Here is a 23,281-nt window from a genome sequence, read left to right as displayed (position 1 = left end):
ACGGAATGTTGAAACAGTACAGGATAGTTTGCTATCCAGCCGATTCATCTATTTAGCAGGAGTGGCATAGGCTGTGATGTTGAACGAGCCGGTGATAGCCAGAGGCCTGGAGCCCTCGTATTTTTTAAATAAGGCAGCAGCGGTGGTGATGAACTGGTCAATGGCCTCGTCTGTGATTTGATGGTGAAGAACAATACGAGAGGTACAACCATTTCCAGCGGAAATTTTGATGCCGTGTACAGCCAATGCTTCACTGAGTAGCTTGGTGGACACACCGGTTGCGGTGGTATCGAGCCAGATCTGGTTGGTCATGCAAGGATAGACAAGAGAGCAACCAAAGGACTCCAACGACATGGCCAAACGCTTTGCCTGTTGGTGGGTATGGGGCATGGATGGCATGATGTTCTCAATGCACCAGTGAGCAACGGCGGCGAGAGAACCCGCCTGACGCCAACCACCACCGAACAGTTTACGCAAATGACGGCACTTGGCGACAAAAGCGCGCGAGCCCACCAAAATGGAGCCAATAGGAGCACCAATGCCCTTTGACAAACAAAGAGACATGGAATCAAAGTGCTGTCCATATTCCTTGAGAGAGACTCCGGTTTCCTGGGACGCATTCCAAAGTCTAGCTCCGTCTACATGCATTTTGATACCGCGGCTTCGAGCCAGGACACTAATTTTTGCAATTTCGTCAATAGGCATAATCAGACCGTTGAGTGTGTTTTCGATGGAGATGACACGAGTGGGGGAGTTATGGATATCCTCTCCCAATATATTGTCGGATACTTCTTCAGCTGTCATGTAGAGACCATTCTTGGCATGCACGGGGGTAACGTTGGCCTGAGAATGATAAGCAAGACCGCCACATTCATGAATGTAGACATGCGAGCGAGCATCCAAGAGTACGGAATGAGGAGGTTGGGTCAAGTGTGCTCGAAGGCACAATTGATTGGTCATAGTACCAGATGCGCAGAACAGACCATCTTCATGACCTGTCAGTTCACTGACATAGCGTTCCAGGGCGATGACACTGTCGTCTTCCTAAAAGAGTAAAAAATGGGTCAGCGGTGAAAGGATGATAGCATTATTCATGGTTCATATTTTCCAATGGACAGCTTCATGAATGATATGGTTCCTTACATGATAGACATCGTCTTCTCGAGTAGCTTGTTTCATGATTTCAAACATTTCGTCTGTAGGCTTGGTAGCCGTGTCGCTGACCATGTCGTAAATGACTTTTTCCTTTAGATAGCCCATACTTGAACGAGAATATGTACTGAGACCACGAAACAGTAAGAGCCGGATGGCCATGATGAATTTATAGTGTCTCGGTAATACGGAGTGTGGATTTTTTTTTTTTTTAAATGATAAGCTTGGCTGGCTGGGTAGCAAAAGACCATGGCAAACATCGAAGCCCGTCACATTTTCTCACGGCTCAGTCCGAGTATACGGCGCATACTCAATTGGACCTTCTACAGCCATTATGCTACTGAGAGTGAGGTAATGTGTTTACTACCGTTGCATTGGATTTGAAACTGATGAGTCTCAAAACCAAAAAAAAAAAAAAAAGTTTTCGCTCAATCGATTTTCGAACTTGATCGCCTTTGGCGCACTCGAACCCGAAACAAACAAAAATGGGCTTGAATTAGAACGCTGGCTGCTAGGGATCTGCTTCCGTGGATTAACTGTAAACCATATAACTGTATAGTATATAGCTATAATGAGGCCGAGTTATTTTATTTGTCTCGTTTCCGACATTACAAGTTACGTGCATGGCCAGAAGGGCCTATACATATTAGCCAGGTTATTATAATGGACTTGGTCTATTTGCGCGTGCCCAGCAAAAGAACAGGACGACTGACTGAAAGAGAGGTCATCAAAAACGTGGCTTCTTCCGCCCGTCTTACAATTTACCCGCACCCAGTCATATAAGGCATTATTTTACAGAGTGGGTGCTGCTTGCCTCTTTGGGTTCTTTGGCCATAGATACCGTCTATCGGGCTCCATCAAAGCGCCGCGCAGATCTTTTATGCGATTCACCCAACTTGTGTACTTTGATCGCATCCCGGCCAGCAAAAACTAGCAACAAAATGGTCCAGCGGGAATTAGGGTGAAGCGGGGTCACCAGCTCAGACGATCTAAAAACGACATTTTACAGCCCTATACCAACGCTAATCTTTTTAGTTTTTTATGCCAGCTTTAGAGGGTGTGGCCTCAGTGAGCAGCTAAATCGTCAACATGCAAAACAATAACAAGCATGGCACACAAATGCCTGCGTATCGATTTCATCCACCCGTGAGCTAGGTGCATAAAGCCAGAGCTGCGTGACTGGCATACTGCTTTTCACCGAAAGGCTGCAACAGACAATATGTAACGACCCCAGTTTTCTATATGCCGAGCTTAATACACTTGCAGTGCAGAATCCCTGTTTCATACTAACAAGTCCTAACTTTGCCCTCGTCATATGGCCACATACCGTACAACTAGTTTAAATGCAAGTTGTAAAGACTTTATATAGCATTCAAAACAATTGGCTTTGCTGTGATATTTATGCATACAAAACCTGACCTGACTCGACTTGACCTGCCCCTGGGCTGTTCTGTTCTGGCTGGACCTGACCTGACTCAGGCATTTAGTGCGTTCCAATGCATGAACCAAATTGAAGCAACGCAGTCGGATCTCTAGGAGAGATATCTGAAGTGTTTTAAACAATTGGGGTGACGCTCTTACCAGCGCTTATGTTCCCCTCAATCTTTGACGAAGCGCTTTCTATTTTGAGAACGAGGAACAAATTGATTTGGAACCCGTGACCCCCAGTGCTCTCATCATCTGATGGCTTATCAAGTGGAATGGCTGGCTTGGAGAAGTGGATATGAATGGGAGAGAGCGTATGCTGAGGTATTTGAATGATTCGGCCACAGTCATCCGAGAAAGAAAAATCTTTAGCGGGCTATAGATTGAAAGCATCTCTATCTGCTGTCCCGAAAAGGCATGTGGATAGAGATGGTTCTTGGTTTTGAACTCCGGACTAGATCCAATGACCATTTTTAAAACCTTTGATCACATTTTTTTTACTGACTTCTTCAACCCTTTCTTCTCTTTCAACTTATCGAATGTACTGCGAACCATACGTCGACGGTATACCATACGTACGATGGATACATGTAAATCATCGTTCTCCTGACCAATTCACTCTCATTGCTTTTGTTATACCGACGACGGCGTATTGACTTGACCTCTCCTTTCATAGTTGGTATTCGGCGATTGTGTGTACGGTTGGCAAGAATCTCTCAGCGTTTTACTCGGCTATCTTTCAATATTGTGCTGGCTCAACGCTCAAATGCCGTATGTTTCTGTCTGCTCATTTGTTACGTATTAGCCACGCAGACTTGCTAACTCTATACCATAAACAAACAGTCAGGTTGTCGAAAACTACAAACTGCGATCCGCAGAGTCTCTGAGCTTCTCATTCCTATCAGTTTGGCTTACAGGTAAGATGCAGTACCCAGGAAATTATATAATTTGGGGTTGGGTCTGTTCGTAATCTAACGCGATAAAAATTTCCTTTTGTAGGCGACTTTGCTAATCTCATTGGTTGCATCGTCTTGGATCAACTTCCATTTCAAATATATCTTTCCATTTACTTTATCTTGGTGGATACCGTATTATGTCTTCAATGGATATGGTATGTGCGGCTCGGGAAAGGCATCCCATTACCAGCTACCGCCGAGTCCGACGTTAAGGATTTGGATGGACCTCGTGAGCCACAGGTCATTGACGTTCCCAGACCATCGTCGTCACTTTCGGAAACGTCAGGCCTTATTCCGTATTCGCAATCAGCATCGCCCAGCAAATGGTACACTCTTGCTCCGGCCACCAAAGACAAATCGTCAGTCGTGTTGTTTGCCCTATTCTTTCTTGTCATGCAAACTCCCACCTCCACCCTTACTTCCAACTCCACACTATCCGCATTATCATCCCCTTCAACCTCAGACGACTCGACTCTTTGGATGGGACGGTTCTTCGCTTGGCTGTGCACCTGTTTGTATCTTTCCAGCCGCATTCCACAAATCCTCAAAAATTACAAGCGGCGGTCGGTGCAAGGTCTCTCCATCGCCTTGTTTTTGTTTGCCGCATGCGGTAATCTCACTTATACACTCAGCATTTTCACCAATCCCCACAGCACTCGCGAAAGTTTGATGGAAGCCATACCCTATATCCTTGGAAGTGCTGGCACACTCCTGTTCGACATGACCATTTTCGCGCAATATGTGATGTACAACTGGATACATCCGAAGACCACAGTGGCTATAGAGTAATCGGATCCGGGACATAGTGTCGTCATTAGATCGGATGATGTGCCTTTTTCTCCCTTTCTTGTACAGCGTGTATATACCCTTTTGTTTGTCATTGACCTGTAGATACATTATACGAACCTATCGAAGCCAATGTTGTCGAACATTGATGCGAGGTGATGAGATGGGTGATACCATCATTTAGAGACAACAACAACAATTAAATAAACATAACAAAAAGATTCCAAAAACAACAGATGCCATACGATGCCCGTTTCCTTTTATTTCATGTATGCTATCATACGAGTGAGCCGCCTCTCATCTATTCGGTTTGGTTGGGGGGAAGGTATTTCTTCCATGCATCCACAAACGGGTCGTTGTCGGGATTAAGCTCCGGAGTGTATTCCAAAATATCGGGAACAAGTTCGCCAATTTGCTCGCCGAACGTCTCACGGATATAAGCAGCAACCACATCCATGCCAGCAGAAATACCCGATGACGTCCAGTAGCGTCCTTCATGCACCCATCTGGCTTTTTGCACCCAATTCACCTGGGGTCGACCGCTCGTTACCTCCTTGAACCACCACTTGTTGGTGGTTGCCTTTTTGCCGTCCAGCAATCCAGTGGCAGCGAGAATGCCCGTGCCGTTGCAGACGGTGATGATGGTCTGTGCTTTGGATTCAGTAATGAACTTCAATACTCGCTCGTCCTTGGCTGCATTAGGAACTCCAAATCCACCAGGAATGAGAAGCACATCCAAAGGAGGGCAAGTCTCCAGCGTGTGTGTAGGACAAAGTCTTTGCACAGCGAGAGGCTGTTGACTTTCAACCCGTTTTCTGAAATCATCGGATAATGTTTCGATCGGTACCATGGTTGCCACTGGCTCCAACGAGTCCACAGCAATCAATGACACGGTCATAGGAACAACAGATGATAGGCCATTCAGCAATTCGAGTGGGCCGCACGCATCCAGCAGAGCGAAACCAGGGAAGAGAAGAACACCGAATGACTGGGGAGGTTTCGTAGTTGAGTTGGTCATAGTAAATGAGTTGTGAAGTATTCTATCGCTTCTTTTTTAGCCTCTTTATACTGTTGTTTATGTACGTACTGTTTTTGGTGTCCAGTACTTGGCCAATGGCAAAATAGAGCCTGCCATCACCGTGGTTACCACATATTTTCATCCGGCTTTCCTTGTCATTTGACTCATACGGACGGACTTGACTTGTTGCCTTGCATTTACAATACATTACATTGAATTGGACAAGACGTAGCTATGGAGAAAAAAAGTAAGGATATACCTTCATTATCTATAGTTTTCTGTCGATTTTTCTTTCAGGCACAGTAGTACAGCTCACTATACATTCGCCCCAACTTGTCTCAAAAATCATTTCCATGATATACACTGTTATTCAAGCACACTCCGAGGAGAATGTTGGGCCCTGTGTGCATTCGTCATGTATGTAGGGTAGGTTCAATAAATTGATAAATCTATGGCTGAATCTATGGCCGAGCCAGCCAATGGCAAAAAGGAGCTCGGTTATGTTTTAAGGGTGGCCGTTTGCTTTGGCTTACGACGGGAAACTAGCAAACATATTGGTTATCCGACCATGGTAGCACTTAGTAACTTCCTCTAATAAACATACTGTAAATGACTTGCATTGTACGGTACATTCTTACCAAACCTACGGTATTTCAGTGCTGCGCCTTACGTATCATCAAAGTCGTACGATGGAATTCACCCTCAGAAGGTATAATTGTCTTTCAAAGTTATTATAAAAAGAATGTTGCATTAATATTCTACCAATGTGACTTACGTGTTGCCAGAGCATTAATAATACAGCAATGATATTTCATTTGTAATTAAAGTTTGGCTTGCATTCTTGCTTCATTCGTAGCAAGAGCACACAACGAACACATCAGATAGAAAGAAAATCGATGCACTTTTTCCGCGTTTTCACGCTTTTCATAGCCATGGCAATACACCTTCATGTAGCTGAACAGGTTTCGCCACTTTTGTATGAGCTCAGTGGTGGTGCATAATAGCTCCATATTGGTATGCATGGACGAGCGTTCCCTGGACTAGGAAACTCATACCCAGCCTCCTGGACCAGAAAACTTGTTTCAATCTTCGTTGCAGGTTCTGTAGGGTGGGTGGGGTGCTATACATGCATGATTGGCGTTGACAAAAAAGATTAAGGGGACTTTGTCAATAGCTCCAATACCGGCCCTTTTGTAAGGAAACCTGGCTTGACCATCATCCCTGGACAATGGGGATATCGGCCTCTTACCAGCGATATGCTCGATCTCGAATATTTCATTCCTTTTTGCACGACACACAAACAAATTGTGGAGTCATCGGCAAGCAGTTCGCTTACCAAATGATAAATTTCCACAACTCCACCACATGGAACTCAATGTCATGAGCGTCGCTCCACATTAGGTGTATCCGGGTGCTTGAGATGGTAAAGATCTGAGATCCAGGTGGCTGGATAATGAAGTGTGAAAACCACAATGTCAATCTCTCTCCTTAACAAATTGGTATAGGCATGTTAACAACAGCTTAATTCTCGCATTTGCGTTTAACCCCCCTCCCATTCTATATCGGATTTTTTTTTTGTTTTCGCTACTGCCACAAAGGCGATCTCACGAGCAATTCACATTGCTTACTTGTGTTGAAGTGGTATGCAGTAGAAATGCCGATGGCCTGCTTCTGGTCCTTGCTAAACTTGGAGTTCATTGACCCGTCGGTCCGAACCGCCGCAGCCACATATGTGTTTCAGACTTTCCCTGACTAAATAGTCTGCGATGAGCCACTTGACACAAAAAGAGCGTATCGCCTATGTGCATTTACAGTAATGTGATATTACAAACGATGCGGGCACCAGTAGAGACCATGATCAGTCCAGGTGCAGCATAAACAATATACTGTGCATCCCCGATAACACTGCCACCAAAATCAGTTTCAAAAAAAAAACAAATAACCTTGTTACATGACCATAATACTGTAGGTTGGTCGGAGGGAAAGAGAAAATATGGAATTCAATTTGTAATAGTACAGGGAGGGGGGGGGGTGTATATAGTAAGTATGTATAACTGAGAAAATGTGTGGATGGAGGGAGCATAATAATCCAAAAAGTAGGATGAAACTTCATGAATGTATAGAGGTATGAACATCGCCTCAAACATGTACATTAGCTTACAGCCGTCGTATTCTTCATCTCGGTAATAGACATAACACTTCTTCTTTGCTCGGCATCCAAGTCTCTTGGCGAAGAGAGGTTAGATGAGGATGACCGCCGAGAATGTGTTTCATCATGCTCGACGTTATGGGGCTCATGTTCAAACCATCGCGGAGTGTCGAATTTCTTGCACAGTTCTTGCACCAGCCTTGATCCATTCTCGTCTGCTTCCGGTGATAAGTTGGTAACAACAGAATCCCATTTGCCGGAGATGAGACCGGTCAAAAACTCATGCCATTCATTGTTGGTAAAGGTGAGATGAATTTTGCTACCACTGAGCTCCTTAGTCATCAACAGGACGCCTAAGCCAACCGCCTTGGTCAATTGCATCATGCGCTCGCCTACTACGATGTTTCGTCGAAAAGCTGCCCAGTTTGTCTCCTTGAGTAAAGGTTCTATCCAAGGACGATAGGACTTCATGTTGGCATTCTTCTCCTTTTCTCGATCGGCTAAACTACTCTTCATGCATCCTCCATGCCGGTCATGCTCTTCCTTTGTGCATGAACAAGCCGAACCAGCCACTGGATAGAACTGAGCATACGCTTGTTGAAATTGATCAAAGGCTAAAAACAATCGATAGTAGTCCCAATTGTAGTAAATGCCATTTTGGTTCATGCCATTGTCCAGGTGAGGTTTCATATTCGAATGTTTGGCAAGGATGAGTAAAGCGGGTCGAATTACATCTTCTGCGGTTTGTCTAGTTGGAGGCTTGGGTTTTTCGATGGCTAGAGAAAAATGATGACTGATTTTGGATGCTTTTTGTTCGAGATCACTAACAGCGATAGCTCGTAGTCTTTGAATGATATCATCCCCTGCAGCAGAGAAAAAAAAATCGATATGAGTAACATGCACTCGCTTGGTACAGATAAATGCCATAATGTAAATAATACATACGCCGTGACTCAAATTCACCATGTCGATGTGGTATTTTAGGTTTCTTGGCAGGTCCTTCGCCTATAGATCGTGGTGGAAAGGAAAGTATTTCGTTCATTTCTGGCTGATTGTCTTCTGGGAACATGGCTCGTCGCTTCTTCTTGATCAATGGGCCATGCACTAGAAGCCCTTGTTCAGCATAGCGTTGTACCAACACATCTTCATTATTAATCCTTCCAGGTTGATAATAAAACCCTCTACGAGTAATAGCTGCAGCAGGATTGTTTGAGATTATAGACGATTGCGACTGAGGAGATGCGGATGGTGACTGATAGAGACGATCGGGTTTGACTTCGGACGGTTGAATAGATTGATATTGCTTGGTTGGAGGTCGAAAGCCGGCGCCATTAATCCGTGGAGTGCTCGATGGAAGGTCAATGAACGGTGAATGCGCTGACGAACCAGAGGCTTGCGGTGACGGCATTCGGTCTTGGCCAAAGTGAGATGAGAATGATGGTAATGACGGCGAGTGTGGGGATGTGGAGGTTGCTTTGGAGCCAAAATCTTTGTTCTGTGTTATGTAGGATACCGGGTACGCTCGTCGCTGTTCCTCTCCCGGAGATTCGTTGAATCTCTTGGTGGCTAGATCAACGGCCGTGCTGGAAGCATCAGGCGACCCAGGCACTTTGACTGTATTGTACTGAATGGCGCCATCCTCCTTGAATGAAATGCGATCGGCCTTGGGCTTATAGAACTTGACTTCATCACCTAACGCATAGCAAAAACAAAAGAAAACCTTGGAAATACGGTCGGTGGTAGGCTTCTTACGAAATATTTGCTTGACCACTCGAAATAATTCTAATAATTCGTCGTCTGACAGTATATCCTCAGCTTGTGGTTGAAATAAATTCGCTTGCTGCTCTGGTGAGTTTTCCAGCGCAGCCATTAGTGTGGAGGGGTCAAAGTGAGGAAGGAAGAGAGACGGAGAGAAGAAAAGAAAAAAAATGGGTGCGTGAGTTCCAACGATCAGTTCCACTCTCACGGACGGGCAACCCACCCACCACAAAAACCCAGTTGGCAGTCCTGACTCAAAACTACCCTTTCTAACCAATCAAAATTGGCTATTTTCAAATGTACCCATATCTGTCACACCTGTTAACGGTATACTGGCCATCCGATAACAGAAGTGTATAAAAACCTAGAAACCCCTTGACACTCATCATCCCTCTCACACAAGATAGAAAAAGGTACAAAAGACATACGATAACGCCTGTCCTCTCACCCACTCACTGGAACACTACCGACTTTTCAAGATGTGCTTTCATGTGATCACTATTGCATCGTTGGCGTTTCTTTGTCATGTCTTGTTGCGCTGCTAAGATTTTAGGTAATAAAATATCCACGCTGTGAGAATCACATTGACCGTATTAAACTTTGTACTATTGTGAAAACTTTACGTTATCGTACGAACTATTTTGCTTTGTCTTGTTAGAGATTTGCGTGTGTAATTTGGGATTTTTGCTCTTTGTATAGAGTGCAAAAATTCGATTCGATGAGATATTACATTTGAGAGCTAAAGATTTTCCTTCACATCATAGAGACCGTCGGTATTTGAAATTCAGGCTAAGCCAAAATTAAAAGCTTACAGTCCGAAGACACTGAGATGGTATTTGATATGGAAACCAATCATTTTGCAACACTTACGGCTAACGAGAACAACCCAACAGCTCTCAAAGGACGTCCTTTTTTCACAGCAAGAAATATAGGTCATGGCATGGGTTGGAGATAACCTGTAAGACAAGCTCATGGGTTATATCAAATGGTTCGCTACTGACAACACCAAAGCAACTCTGGGTGTCCTTAGCGAGGCCAATCCAATACAACGACATGTGCGGTGCCGCCAATCTGCCAGGGTGAAACTTGCTTCTCTCCAGATCTACCTTCACCGAGTACGTTATATGTTTGGCTCTATGCTTTATGATCACCCAGGGCTTTCCTCTTCATTTCAAGTTATGTTCTCTGTTGGTTACAAAAATTGTGTACATGAAAAACATTTATTCCTAGGTCGACTGAGAAAAATAGTGTATCATACACAAATCTTTTGAATAGAGAGGAGCTTCATCTGAGCCATAAATAAGCCTTTGATCTTCGATAATTGATGTTGGTCTTGAAATAATAAGTCGGATTGTCAATGAAGGCAGTAGCCTAGGCAGCAAAGTAGCTGTGAATGTCCGAGAGCATATTCGTTTGCACTGTCATTTTCACGACTGTGTATGAATTCCTTACAAATGAAAATTACATGCATATCATCCAGTTACAAACAACGGTCAAAACGCCCAGCCAACATACCACACTAAATCATTGGCTCGGCAACTAGGTTATTGTACCAATTTTTATTTTTCCACCAAACTAACGGCTCAAAGCTAGATAATAGGTAAAGAAACTCCTCAAAGTAATTGTTGTCATATTCGTCATATCTCTAAAGTTGATCTACTGTACCAGGTATCGTATGCGGAGATGGAAGGTAAGGATGTACTGGGGCTGGAGGGAAAATATTGGGGAGAGTGAAATGGTCGTACTCAGACTTAATATGTCGCTTATTTTCGTCTTGAAAACGGCTAGTATTAGATGAAAAGGATGGGGATGGCTCTGGGGGATATGGCGAGTTGATGGCATTAGGTTCGGGGTAGATGTAACCGAGGGACATACTTCTAAAAGGAGGGAGACTTCGTTGGTCGGAATCAGGGTGGTGCTGATGATACTGCTGAGATGGAAGCTGATGGTGCCGCTGCTGGGGTTGATGATGATCAAGTGGATATCCCTGTGAGTGGATTTCTTCCATCATGTAGGGTTTGCTCATGTAGGGAGGTGTGGAAGGCATCATGGCCAAGTTATGTTGATCGATGGAAGGCTCGACCATGGGAGGTACTCGGAAGTTCTCTTCTCGTAACAAATCCGAAGATATCTCAAGCTCAGCCAATTCAGGTACACTGGATGGGGAACGCAGTTGGCCATTTTTAACTTCCTCTGGATAGTAATATGAAATGAGATGTTGTGATATGCCATTGATTTTTATGCTCATGGACTTCTTGATCAGTCCATCATCCTTGTATCCATATGACTCTGACAAACTACCCACTAGCCGCCTTTCGCCTTTTCGTTTTGATATCTTCTTGACAGGTGTATAGTCAGTGATATCATCTCGGACATCCGTTATACTCGCACTTGACACCTTGCGACTGCTTGGTTTTTTGTAGACTTCTCGGTATATTAAGAAGTTACCCAAAATCCGTGATGGGCTCCAGTTATAACCATCTGTCCAACGTTTGATACCTGCATTTGGAAAATAAACGCACAGTTAAGCTCATAGTTCAAAAATTGATCACAGGAATCTAATTTATTGTTCGAGAAAACAAACGTAGACGCTTGTTATGCACTCTCTTTCTATCCTTGTCACTCACCTGAATCATGCTCATCAAATACAAAGATAGCTCCACTTTGTATTAATGCACGCTCTTTTTCTTGTAACCGACGGTGTATTTTTGGCAGCATACCACGCCGACAGGCTTCAAAGATAAGTAAAACGTCTTGCGTTGAAGCAACATAGCCGTGAAAGGTAGCTTCCGGGTACATGAGTGGTTTGGAATGAAGGCTAATGTGCAAGATGAGAGATGAGAGACAGAAATCCACACTGGTCAAAGAAAGTTGCTTAGCGCTTGGATCGCTTTCGGACCTGAGATCAATAACTTGGTTACAAACCAGCAGCATTGGGTAGATTTGCCTTCGCTTTTCTCCGGTCCTCTAGGACGATATGATCTACCGCTCCGCATCCTCTGATATTCAATGTCAAGCATCACCGAGCTCATCTTTTCGTTTATTTTCACTAATATCCTATTGTCTATTCTACCCTTGATTCAAAAACTTGACCGCGGATGAATGAGCGGTGGTTAGACGGAGACTCAAATTGTTTCTTCAGGTATGTCATGTTATTGGTCCGTCGGGTAAAGGAAACAAGAGTCACCATTTCGGCAACTCTAACAAAGCAGCTCCCGTGATGACCGCGGGCTGGCAGAAAGAAGCAGGATAATAGGAATAATAACAACTAAATACCATATTCGGTTATGGACCCATGGATAGGTTACCTTGCCTGTCGCTGTCGCTCTTGACATATTTTGTATTTTGCCAGACGTCATAATAAGCCTATTCGATCAACCCCACTGTCTTTCACACATGGTCTTGGAGGCGGCGATAATTCTCCATCAGGCAACCGAGGAGTGTCTGTGATTGAAGAGGGGTACAATTTGCACTTTATCTCAGCGAAGTGAGCGAATCATAAAATGTACACGTCTCAGCGAAGTGAGCGAATCATAAAATGTACACGTCTCTGCTTTGTGTGTACATTGGGTACTCTCGAATATATATTTTATTATGGGAAAAAAAAAATATAGCCAGTTTCTAATTCAGCTGTGCAACGAAAGAAAGAGCTGGCAGTTCTATGGAGAAAAAAAAATGCCTATTTGCAAAAACAGAAAACATCAATTGAAAAAAAAAAAAAAAAATTGGAAACATCGTTTCTGTTGTGTTTTGAAAAATGGAGAATAAGCGACAAGTTTTGAAGAGAGCAAGTTTGTAATGAGAATGGTAGATTAGAGTTTCTTTTTGGGGTTCAGGGAAAACTAAATGTACTTTTTATAGCTTCCTCTTGGTTTGGTTTGTCAATTTTTTTTTTACATCATACCACCCATGCCACCCATACCGCCCATACCACCCATGCCGCCCATAGCAGGAGCAGACTTGTCTTGAGGAGCATCGACAATCATGCATTCGGTGGTGGTAAGGAGAGAAGCAACGCCGGAAGCATCAACAAGGGCGGTTCGGACGACCTTGGTGGGGTCGAGAATACCTTCCTTGATCATATCGACATACTCGTTCTTGGAGGCATCATAACCCCAGTTGAAGTTGTCAACGTGTTCTTCCAAAAGTTTACCAGCAACAACGGATCCTTCACCACCAGCGTTGTCAACGATAGTTCTGCATGGGCGCTGAATAGCTTGACGGATGATGTTGATACCCAATTGTTGATCAAAGTTGGCAGCAGTGAGCTTATCAAGAGCTCTGGAAGCCTTGAGAAGAGCGGTACCACCACCAGGGACAATACCTTCCTCGACAGCAGCACGGGTGGCGCAAAGAGCATCATCGAAACGATCCTTCTTCTCACCAACCTCAACTTCGGAAGAACCACCGACCTTGATGACAGCAACACCACCAGAGAGCTTAGCAAGACGTTCTTGAAGCTTCTCCTTCTCGTAATCGGAAACAGAGGAGTCGTTCATAGCACCACGGATCTGTTCGCAACGTTGAGTCAAGAGATCCTTGGAGCCAGCACCGTTCAAGAAGATAGTGTCTTCCTTGGTGATAGTGACGGAACCAGTGGTACCGAAGAGATCGGGGTGAGCCTTCTCGAGCTTGACGTCGAGTTCATCAGAGAAGACGGTACCGCCAGTCAAGATGGCAAGATCGCCAAGGATGGACTTGCGGTTATCACCGAAGCCAGGAGCCTTGACAGCAGCAACTTGGAGTTGACCACGGAGCTTGTTAAGGATACAAGCAGCAAGAGCCTCACCATCCAAATCTTCAGAAACAATCAAAAGAGGGCGGCGTTGGGTGGCAGCAGCTTCGAGAGCAGGGAGGATATCTTGAAGAAGAGAGATCTTCTTCTCAGAGAGAAGAATCAAGGGCTTCTCAAACTCGACCTTGGCAGTCTTGGGGTCGGTGATGAAGTAAGGGGAAATGTAACCACGGTCGAAGCGCATACCCTCAGTGATTTCGAGTTCATCTTCGATGGTCTTTCCGGCCTTGACGGTGATAACACCTTCCTTGCCAACCTTCTCCATGGCTTGAGCAATAGCACCACCAACGTGCTTGTCACCGTTAGCGGAAATGGTAGCAACCTTTATAGAAAAAATTAGATGAATGGTTAGATTTGGAAGCCAAAACGTGTATCCTTAACAGTATCCAACAGTAAAAAAAAATGAACCTACCTGAGCAATTTCCTCGGAGGTGGTGATGACACGAGAGTGTTGCTTCAAGAACTTGACGACTTCATCGACAGCCATTTGGGCACCACGACGAAGGTCCATAGGGTTACAGCCAGCTGCGACATTCTTGACACCTTCGGTGAAGATGGCGCGAGCAAGAACAGTGGCGGTGGTAGTACCATCACCAGCAACTTCGTTGGTCTTGTTGGCAACATCTTGAACCAATCTATCAGAATAGCCAATGAATGAATTAACCTTACTGTGTCAACCCCTTCTACACGTGAAAACATTTGGCAGGAGAGCTTACCTAGCACCGAGGTTTTCAAACTTGTCCTCAAGGACGATGCTCTTAGCGACGGTGACACCATCCTTGGTGATCTTAGGGGAACCGTAGGGCTGTTCAATCAAAACATTGCGACCCTTGGGACCGAGGGTAACGGCAACAGCCTTGGCGAGAATATCGACACCCTTGAGAAGACCAGCGCGACCATCAACACCAAACTTGATTTCCTTGTGAGTGGAATAAAGACGGTTCAAGACACCGGTGGTGGACTTTGAGCTGAGACGAGCAACGGGTTTAGCAGCCTTAGTTGCCAAGCGATGCATTATTGAGAACGAATGTAAGAAAGAGACTAGACACCCCGGAAGTTGGCAGGCGCCCTTCAAAAATTTCCATCAACAAAAAAAAAGTGCGAGAAAGCTCTGGAAATTGTGGCTTATGCTTACATTTCTTTTCAACAATCAAAAATAACGAAAGCCCAGCTTTTGTATACAATATATACTACTACTCCCTTTCAGGGGCTTTGCAAAAGGAGCTGGAATTGGACAGTTGACTTGGACTTATTTTGAGCTGGCTACTATAGCTTTGTGTCAGGTGAGCTTGAAGACAATGGGCAGTCTTTACAATGCTTTCTTCGACTGTCCCCGACATGACTCAAAGTCGGACTTGTAAAAACCAGACATTTCTCACGGGAGAGCGACCTGAAGTTGCTTTTAATTCGCTGCTGAGCCTAGCTGAGGGTGATTTTTCTCATGGATGATAGAATTACACAGCTGTAGGCCACTATTTTCATTTCAAGCGAACGGTTTCGTCTTTATGGTAAGCCTTGTAATTCAGCTCTGTATTTGCTTGGATAAATTCAGCTTCAAAAACTAATGAGAGGCAGCTATGCTTTGGAGACGTTTCTTCAACGCCACTTCATCTTATGCCTGCAGAGCCAAATTTGGACATTTTACATTGTCATTTGTGTAAATAAAAAAAAGATAGCTAAATGGTTGAAACTCATTGTTAAATGGATTCAAAATAGATGTTCTGAGTGCTGAATTATTAAAACGAAATCTATGTCACAAACAAGTGGATATGATCCTTAGGAGCCCCGTTGTAAAAAGAAAGCGTCGAACGAAACTTGGTAAATGAAGCTGAGCACGAAGCTGAGCACGAGAGAGGACTCTCAAACATGTTTTTCGAAAACTCTGAATGCAGTTGCAAACTTGCATCCACGTACGTATTAGTGCACGTAGTGATAGCAAGGACAATAACTTCATTCCAAAAAGTACTGTCCATGTTCAATCGAATGATATTGAAAGTGCTGCATCACAAAACCAAGCAACAGTCAATATGACTATAATTTAGGTACTTAAAGTATGATAATTGAAGTGCTTTTATTGCTATTTACTTAATAAGTTACAGACAGTACAAAAGAATAAACAGTATTGAAGAAAGAAAACAAAATTTTGAGGCATATATTACCAGGTTGATTCACGACGTGACACTTTAAAGAAATGTTCAGAACGTTAGATACTAGATTCTCCGCTGACCTGACTGCTCTGCACATGATATGCATCCCAGTAGGGGCAACGCAGAGTACTGTATTTACATTCTATACAAGTCTTCAGTATCGAGATCGCAATCAATCATTGGCCTGTACATAAGCTCCTGTTTTGCAGCTTCTGAGAGACCAGTCTTTCGCTTCTTTGATTTGGCTGGAAGCAAATTGAAATGAACGTCAACTTGGCAAGCACGCAAAAGCTCACGCCATTTCTGATGGTCATACTGGCTGATTGTGTTCATCTTGAATACTTTGGCTTTGCAACAGAGTTCCCAATCATGGGAAATCAGTGTCGCATTACCATCATATTTTTCGTGATAATACCTAGCATTTCAAGAGATCATGATTTAGATCAATACTCAAATTCGAATGACTACGTATGAATTTATGAAGACAAATCAATACGTACAGTAAGCAGTCCAGGATTAAGTCGTCGGCGACCTAGCAGAAGGCTTCATTAATATATTCATACATACTACATCAAACAAAGGATATGACAGGTGACTAACCACGATGGGATAGTTTTTTGTTTCCAGATTGCCTTGTTTGACTAGGTTTGGAACATCCATAGCAATATATCGTTTCAGGAATCCATACATTTGAGTAGCTTCTTTAGCAAGCAATACTTTTCGGCTCTTGTACATTGGATGAGTTGCCCAAGAAGTATAAGTACTTAGCATCTTGCGACCTGTGTTATTGTACTATTTCTTTGTTAGTATGCATGCGCATCTGGTTTACAAATGATTTATCCAAACCTCTTGTGCTAGAAGCTCTCTGATGACTATAGTTGGAATGACTACTGTGAAGTTGAGCGACTTGCGGTACACGGTAGAAACGAGTTTTGTGATAAGGTCAGGACTATGGAGTAAGGTGCAGGTGTCGATGATCAGAAAGTTGGTTTTGTCAGTAGAGAACATTTTGCTCGGAGCCTTCTTTTTTTTTTAGTTGGGTTTTTAAAAGATAGTAGCAAGTATAGTAACTTAAAGTGTTATACGCGCGAGAGTTAAAGTGGTTCAGGGTAACGGTCAAAGAGAAAGAACTATGAATGAATGCGCACAGAAATTTTACCCAGTCATGTGCCCGATATCACTGACCATTGCCGCCAAAGCAAAGATTTTGCAAAGTGAGAATAGTGTACTGCTTGGTGATTGGCTTAAGGTATGTATCGAGTCTGTACCGTCGCGTTGCAAAGTCGAATGGAGAAAATGTATTGAGCTCAACTTCTTGATCAGGTCTAGTACCACATTGCACCAATGTTTACTTGCTTTTCCCGATGGAAAACGTCCCTGTCAATCGTAGGTCCAATGACCAACCATTCTGTTCTTCCGGCTCCCTTTACAGTACAATCGCAGAGTTTCGAGTTGACACTAGCTATCCAGGGGATATTTGTACTGAAAACAAGAAGGACAAGTAAAGTACGCTGTGCTAATCAACTCAGCACAGAAAGGCGAATAGCTTTATACCAATTGCAGTTGTGAACGCTTCTGAGGTACTTCACGTCCTATCAGATTCTCCAGAAGCTTAATAGAGAAAACCTTATCTCATAAATGAAAACATCATCGTGTGCCGCTTAGCTGCGCCACCCCGCATTTCAGTATCCAGGTCCCATTTAAACCCAAATCTTTTCGAAAAAAAAACCGCCGCATTTTTAGTCCTACTTCCTACTTTTGAAACAGCAAAACTATGACTTTAATGGAAGAAGACCCAATGCAATCAAATGCTGCTGAGCAGCATTCACCCATACAGAACATCTGGACATCTGAACCCATGATTGTTGAAAATGATGGGGTAGGCGAGATATCAATGACTACCTTGATGACGGCTGATGTAGGCAGTGAATCTTCAGACGCACTGCCTGAGAACGGAGAGCCTCCTTCCCGAACAGAATTCTCTCTACCGCCAGTAGATAAGGGCATTAATGCTATCTTAATTTTGATTTGCGGCTTTTTTGTGGAAGGTAATTGTTTTGATGGTGATACGAATGGGAGGATGGCAAATGACAACCTCCTACGTGATATTCACATTTTACAACAGGTTGTGTAAGTGCCTTTCAAAAAACCTTGTCTCTTTTAGTAATTACCTCGAACTTCATGAAGGCTTGTGCATGGCGGCGTCCTCCTTTCATTTGTATAGCTTGTTGGCTTGGTATTACTCACACTCTCTCCCAATTCTTCTTCTTACACTTGGACAGACATATGGCTTGCCGCTTTCTTATTCTATTTTCCAAAATTATTACTCCACACAACCCGAGTTTCAGGATGCAGGCATTACTTCTTTAGTATCAGTAGGTGCCTTATGGAGTGGTTTGACGCTTATGGGAGCTGGTCTTGTAGCGGCATTGAGTGCGCGGTTCAGTCTAAAGACGCTCATGTACGCGGGTTCGTTCATTATGGCCTCTGGGCTAATCGGGGCGTCTTTTGCCACCAATGTTTGGCATTTGATACTAACGCAGGGTAAGAACACAGAACGCTCAAAAATTTCCTGCTCTATGTACTCATTGATTTGAAGGCGTTGTTCTTGGAATTGGGTCTAGCTTTGGTAAGTGGTACACTGGATAAGACGGCTGCAGGACCGCTACTCATAAAATTTTGTAGTATCGAACGCATTCATGCCTTTTGTGCCCATGTGGTGGTTCAAGTATAGAGGCATTGCCACTGGGATTATCTTCTCCGGCGCAGGTCTGATGGGGTTGGTGACTCCTATCGCCATTGAGAGATCACTAGCCGCGGTGGGCTTCCGATGGACCCTACGAATTTTAAGTCTGTTCACACTTGTGCTGTGCTTAAGCTCAAGCTACGCTGTGCGAACTCGCTACCTGCCTGATGCATCTGGGACTATGCGCGTATCGTTCACAGGCAAAGACTTTCGCTTCTTGACCAGCCGCAAATTTATTATTCTAGGTGCATGCGTACTGTTTCAAGGCCTTGGCTATTTCATTCCCAACTTGTTCATACAACGTAGGTCTAGCTTCCATTTTATAATTTATCAATGAATGGTAAACTCAATCTTTTTCAACTCAGCTTATGCCTTATCTGTGGGTGTGCCTGTACAGACTTCGACAACGCTGGTTTCAGTCATGAACGCCATGACAGTTGTGGGTCAATTGATGCTTGGACATGTATGTGATCGATATGGTTACTGGAAAGCGTTGGTCATTTCTTCAACAACGGCTTCTCTGAGTACATTAGTTCTCTGGCGAATGGCAGGTTCCTCGCTTACCACGATATTTGTCTATGTTATCATTTATGCTGGCTTTGGGGCCGGATTTACCACCTGTTTCCCAGGTATGGTTGCAGATATTGCTGACGATCCAAATCAATTTGTATTAATAAGTGGTAAGAAAAGACGCAGTGGAGCATTCATGTGTGGCTGCGTACTCATTGTTTCCCTAGGCGCTTTTATGATGCTGCGAGGCACTGGCAACATTGTCGGGAATCCGCTGGGATCCATTTTTCTGACCACATCTTCAAGTGTTCAAGCCGGTTGGAACGAGATTACGTATTTTGTCGGCGGCTTTCTGCTGTTGAGTGCTGTATTTGGCGGCATTCGAGGTATCATGTCCATTCAATCCCGTGTGTGAGGTTTGTAAAATAGCCAATAATGTCCACATAACGACCCATCGTACTTTTCCCGAACAGTAAAGGAAGTTCAAGTTCATGAAAGATTGATCATTTAATTGATGCTATCCATTTTTGCGCGCAGGAAGGAGAACGGCGTTGGAACGTAGTGCTTCGTTATAAGTGAATGAACAGTTGCTTGGTCTAACGTAAGCTGGCATATGATCTTTCATGCATTGATCATTAGTTGCCTTTCTGGTCGAAGGCTGTTTCACTGTTATTGAACAATTCTCATCGATGCCATATATCAGAAACTTTCTAGCCACTCAATCATGGTCTACCCCAGAAGTACCCGTCTTTGTTTGATCTAATGCAGCTAGTTTGAGACTTTATTTTTGCTCAATTGCTTTCTATTTGTTTGGTTTCCTTCCAGCAGGAGCTACATCCAACTTTAATTTCCGCCATCTGATCCATGGATCTGCAATAGTCATCGTTGTGCGGATTTGATCGCTTCACACGCAATACAAATTAGAAACTGGCTTTTCACATAGGATTTTGTTGCACATGAGATCGACGTAACGACTCGTTCGCCGCACACTTCAATCTCCGTAGCGCTACAATAGTTATGTTCATCATGTTTCAAGATCACAGTCTTACATTGATGAAAAATACAAATTTCAAAAAGTCATCGTCCTTGCCAAAAAAAAATAAGAATAGGAAGGCAATGAAAAATTTCAATACAGGATAACAAAAACTCAAAATAACAAAAGCGAGGCTCTTCCCTGAATTCCGAAATCTCGGTAACAAATATGAACTCGACAATCAGAATGCGAGAAGCAAAGCTCAAGATAGACTCCATTCAATTGAAATAGCAACCACCTTTAGACTACTGAAACAGTTATATCAAAATTGTAAGACCAAATGACATAAACCATCCAAAGTATGCTTAATCTTAACATTGCGACATACGCACTTTGAATTTTAAAGTATATGGTTTTCCGTATTCTTGAGAAAGCAAAAAACTGACTACGTAAAACTAGTATCATTTTCATTGGAAGTCATTGTCCTTATTGACAATGCATGACCCAAGAGCGATTTACTGTATTTTCGCACGCTAGATTTGAATGAAGTAGGCTATTTTTGACTGAGCTTCTACAGCAAATGGTCTGGAACCAACTCTGGCGTTTCGTTTCGTACCTTGTTCGACAGAGCCACCAATGTTAGAAGGTTGTCCCTAGTGTGTCAGATGCAACAGCCGTATATGATAAAGTTAGGCCAATGATAATAAGAATGGTCATGTGATTCTGACCGAGACCAGAAACATGTTTCAAGTTGCGAAGGGTATCTACAGAACAAGAGCAAAAAGCGTATAGTGGGCATGAGGCGTTACTGGGGTGGGACCAAAGAATAGATTAGAAGCATATTCGTCATTGTACAAATGATATCAATCATTAACGGTTATGCTGCACTGTTAGTTCTGTCATACAGTCTGACGTTATACGAAGTAAAGGCACTTTGGAACGCCAATATGGATCGGAGAGAAGATCCTGCACTGGGGTCAAAAGCATTAACTGAAAAATTTCACATTGCGCCTATATTTTACGAAATAGGTTCCACTCTATCTTCTGCACCTTTGTTGTCCCAATTGTTGTCAAAGAAGCTTCGAACCATCATTACACCAATTTATTATCCATCCGCTTCGTCTTATATTTATCTTTACTTATTACTTGATCGTCCACCATGCCAGCTTCCGTTGATAAACCGCCATTTCAACTTAACGGCAATTCAGAACGCCGTTCATGGTAAAGTGGAAAATAGCTGGTTTAACTCGGCCATGATTGTTTGAACACCCCATGCTAACGAAGCACTTACAACCTTCGTTGTATTCTATACACATAACAGGATAACAGATGTTGCACATTTCCCACATCGACCTTCTTTGGCTGATATAAGAGAATTAGAATTTGACTTCTGTCGAGATTTTGCGTGCTGCGGCCAGACATTGGGAGACCTACATGATCTGTTAGAACATTACGAAGAATGCCATGTACGATTTGAAGAAGAAGAGACTGTACCTATGGAATTAACAGAAGATGCCTCTGTGGATGATGTTCTTGTTAGTGAGGATTTAGATCTCACTATGGTGATGCCACCCCTTGTCGGAATGAAACGAGTCAACTTGTCCGATAAGGAAGAATCCCTACCCATTTGCCCCAGTACCATTTCCAATACTGACGGACGGGGCCACAAACGTCAACGTAGTGTACCACCAGAGAGCCCTCGACCCCATCTTACCATTGAGACCATGAACTTGCCAACCTCGTTTTCGGCTGTCACTACTCCTACCGCCTTAGGAGAAGACTTTCTAGCTCACGCAGGATTAGTGGATGCTAGCTCTGCTTTGGCGTCATTCGCTACCCAAGATGGTATGGATCACTTTTTTTTATTATAATGCTACGGCGGTTCGCTAAAGTTTCACCGTGTGATGTGTGAAACCACACGACTACTTAAAAGTCAACCAGGCTGTACCTACTGTCCAATGTATCTAACTTATTATTCTAATAGTCAACGCAAACAAACCCTTCCGGTGCTCCGTTCCAGGTTGCGATAAGGCATATAAAAACCCTAACGGGCTCAAGTATCACAACTTACATGGCCATCACGGGAACAATGAAAGTGACACTGAAAAGAAGCTCCAACGGCCATTTGAATGTACTATTGGCTCGTGCAACAAGCGATATAAAAATCTCAATGGTCTCAAATATCATGTTGAACACTCTCATTTGATGATCATCAACAGCCATTTGAACCACCTGGTGCCTCGACCAAGTGCCAGTCCTAGATCTAGCTGCAGCCCGTGAATATAAGAGAACGATTGAGTAAAGATTTTGTACACATTTGTAAATTTTACCTTCAAAAGGGGCGTATGCCTTGTCTGCCTTTTAAAATCCATCAGAACGATGTTCCGTTACATGGCCACCCACCTTGTATCTCCGAAGCCGCCGTTTGTTTGTTTGTTATACAATAACCTGCTTACCGTTCACGTTAACGTACAAATGCAGTGACCGGAAACCGGCAAGAATGTAGTGGTCAATGAGGTAGCAGTGCTCACATGACCAAGACTAAAGGCTATCTTTTTCTTTTCTTAAAAAAAGGTTAAACTCGACATGTTTACGTTCACTCTTTATAGATGAGAGAACGGGATGTTCTACGTTGAGCCAACCGATTGTGCTGGTGCAATGCTCGGTATCTATGAATGACCATCTCTACTGTAAATCTGTAAATCCACAGTGTAGCATATGAGCTGTGGCGCTTTACATGGAAGGATGCACAACGAACAGTGTGAATCCTGAGATTGAAAAAAAAAGGGCAGTCAGCCCATCACAAAAAATTAAAAAATAAGTAAAAAGGCGGGGAAAAACCTTACAAAACAGAATTTTGTTCAAC

At 43.5% G+C, this 23,281-nt stretch overlaps 10 protein-coding genes across 10 annotated transcripts; 3 read left to right on the top strand and 7 right to left on the bottom strand.

The window, feature by feature from the left end:
• Positions 1 to 48: 48 nt before the first annotated feature.
• Positions 49 to 1,260, bottom strand: K450DRAFT_172814 (uncharacterized protein; the record flags this gene model as incomplete). Its single annotated transcript, XM_051584162.1, has 2 exons — positions 49 to 1,044; positions 1,144 to 1,260. 2 exons carry the CDS (start codon positions 1,258 to 1,260, stop codon positions 49 to 51), a joined length of 1,113 nt encoding a protein of 370 aa, XP_051446010.1.
• Positions 1,261 to 2,902: 1,642 nt separating this feature from the next.
• On the top strand, positions 2,903 to 4,530 carry K450DRAFT_234167 (uncharacterized protein). Its single transcript, XM_051587878.1, has 4 exons — positions 2,903 to 3,167; positions 3,254 to 3,348; positions 3,421 to 3,494; positions 3,577 to 4,530. The coding sequence occupies exons 1-4, from the start codon at positions 3,117 to 3,119 to the stop codon at positions 4,320 to 4,322; spliced, it is 966 nt and encodes a 321-aa protein (XP_051446009.1). The 5' UTR covers positions 2,903 to 3,116; the 3' UTR covers positions 4,323 to 4,530.
• On the bottom strand, positions 4,529 to 5,528 carry K450DRAFT_234160 (uncharacterized protein). Its single transcript, XM_051587877.1, has 2 exons — positions 4,900 to 5,528; positions 4,529 to 4,872 (listed from the first exon to the last, which is right to left on the bottom strand). Exons 1-2 carry the CDS (start codon positions 5,335 to 5,337, stop codon positions 4,621 to 4,623), a joined length of 690 nt encoding a protein of 229 aa, XP_051446008.1. The 5' UTR covers positions 5,338 to 5,528; the 3' UTR covers positions 4,529 to 4,620.
• A 1,727-nt stretch (positions 5,529 to 7,255) lies between these two features.
• On the bottom strand, positions 7,256 to 9,446 carry K450DRAFT_234130 (uncharacterized protein). Its single transcript, XM_051587876.1, has 2 exons — positions 8,432 to 9,446; positions 7,256 to 8,349 (listed from the first exon to the last, which is right to left on the bottom strand). The coding sequence occupies exons 1-2, from the start codon at positions 9,354 to 9,356 to the stop codon at positions 7,490 to 7,492; spliced, it is 1,785 nt and encodes a 594-aa protein (XP_051446007.1). The 5' UTR covers positions 9,357 to 9,446; the 3' UTR covers positions 7,256 to 7,489.
• A 1,278-nt stretch (positions 9,447 to 10,724) lies between these two features.
• Positions 10,725 to 12,105, bottom strand: K450DRAFT_234128 (uncharacterized protein). The gene is made up of 2 exons (XM_051587875.1): positions 11,872 to 12,105; positions 10,725 to 11,743 (listed from the first exon to the last, which is right to left on the bottom strand). Exons 1-2 carry the CDS (start codon positions 12,041 to 12,043, stop codon positions 10,890 to 10,892), a joined length of 1,026 nt encoding a protein of 341 aa, XP_051446006.1. The 5' UTR covers positions 12,044 to 12,105; the 3' UTR covers positions 10,725 to 10,889.
• A 658-nt stretch (positions 12,106 to 12,763) lies between these two features.
• Positions 12,764 to 15,141, bottom strand: K450DRAFT_234122 (uncharacterized protein). Its single transcript, XM_051587874.1, has 3 exons — positions 14,756 to 15,141; positions 14,452 to 14,674; positions 12,764 to 14,361 (listed from the first exon to the last, which is right to left on the bottom strand). Exons 1-3 carry the CDS (start codon positions 15,052 to 15,054, stop codon positions 13,138 to 13,140), a joined length of 1,746 nt encoding a protein of 581 aa, XP_051446005.1. The 5' UTR covers positions 15,055 to 15,141; the 3' UTR covers positions 12,764 to 13,137.
• A 1,180-nt stretch (positions 15,142 to 16,321) lies between these two features.
• K450DRAFT_198057 (uncharacterized protein) lies at positions 16,322 to 17,194 on the bottom strand (the record flags this gene model as incomplete). Its single annotated transcript, XM_051584563.1, has 4 exons — positions 16,322 to 16,601; positions 16,687 to 16,718; positions 16,754 to 16,978; positions 17,033 to 17,194. 4 exons carry the CDS (start codon positions 17,192 to 17,194, stop codon positions 16,322 to 16,324), a joined length of 699 nt encoding a protein of 232 aa, XP_051446004.1.
• A 766-nt stretch (positions 17,195 to 17,960) lies between these two features.
• Positions 17,961 to 19,857, top strand: K450DRAFT_198056 (uncharacterized protein; the record flags this gene model as incomplete). The annotated part of the gene is made up of 6 exons (XM_051584562.1): positions 17,961 to 18,234; positions 18,312 to 18,316; positions 18,469 to 18,730; positions 18,786 to 18,815; positions 18,872 to 19,234; positions 19,298 to 19,857. 6 exons carry the CDS (start codon positions 17,961 to 17,963, stop codon positions 19,855 to 19,857), a joined length of 1,494 nt encoding a protein of 497 aa, XP_051446003.1.
• Positions 19,858 to 20,505: 648 nt separating this feature from the next.
• Positions 20,506 to 20,710, bottom strand: K450DRAFT_234113 (uncharacterized protein). The gene has a single exon (XM_051587873.1). It carries the CDS (start codon positions 20,691 to 20,693, stop codon positions 20,520 to 20,522), a length of 174 nt encoding a protein of 57 aa, XP_051446002.1. The 5' UTR covers positions 20,694 to 20,710; the 3' UTR covers positions 20,506 to 20,519.
• A 764-nt stretch (positions 20,711 to 21,474) lies between these two features.
• On the top strand, positions 21,475 to 22,749 carry K450DRAFT_298976 (uncharacterized protein). Its single transcript, XM_051593694.1, has 3 exons — positions 21,475 to 21,636; positions 21,737 to 22,260; positions 22,400 to 22,749. The coding sequence occupies exons 1-3, from the start codon at positions 21,575 to 21,577 to the stop codon at positions 22,693 to 22,695; spliced, it is 882 nt and encodes a 293-aa protein (XP_051446001.1). The 5' UTR covers positions 21,475 to 21,574; the 3' UTR covers positions 22,696 to 22,749.
• Positions 22,750 to 23,281: the final 532 nt, after the last annotated feature.

Source organism: Umbelopsis ramanniana, assembly GCF_025399195.1.
Source record: "Umbelopsis ramanniana AG unplaced genomic scaffold K450scaffold_17, whole genome shotgun sequence".
NCBI lineage: Eukaryota > Fungi > Mucoromycota > Umbelopsidomycetes > Umbelopsidales > Umbelopsidaceae > Umbelopsis > Umbelopsis ramanniana.
The sequence above is the reverse complement of the archived record's forward strand: the minus strand, read 5'-3'. Positions and strand labels throughout refer to the sequence as shown.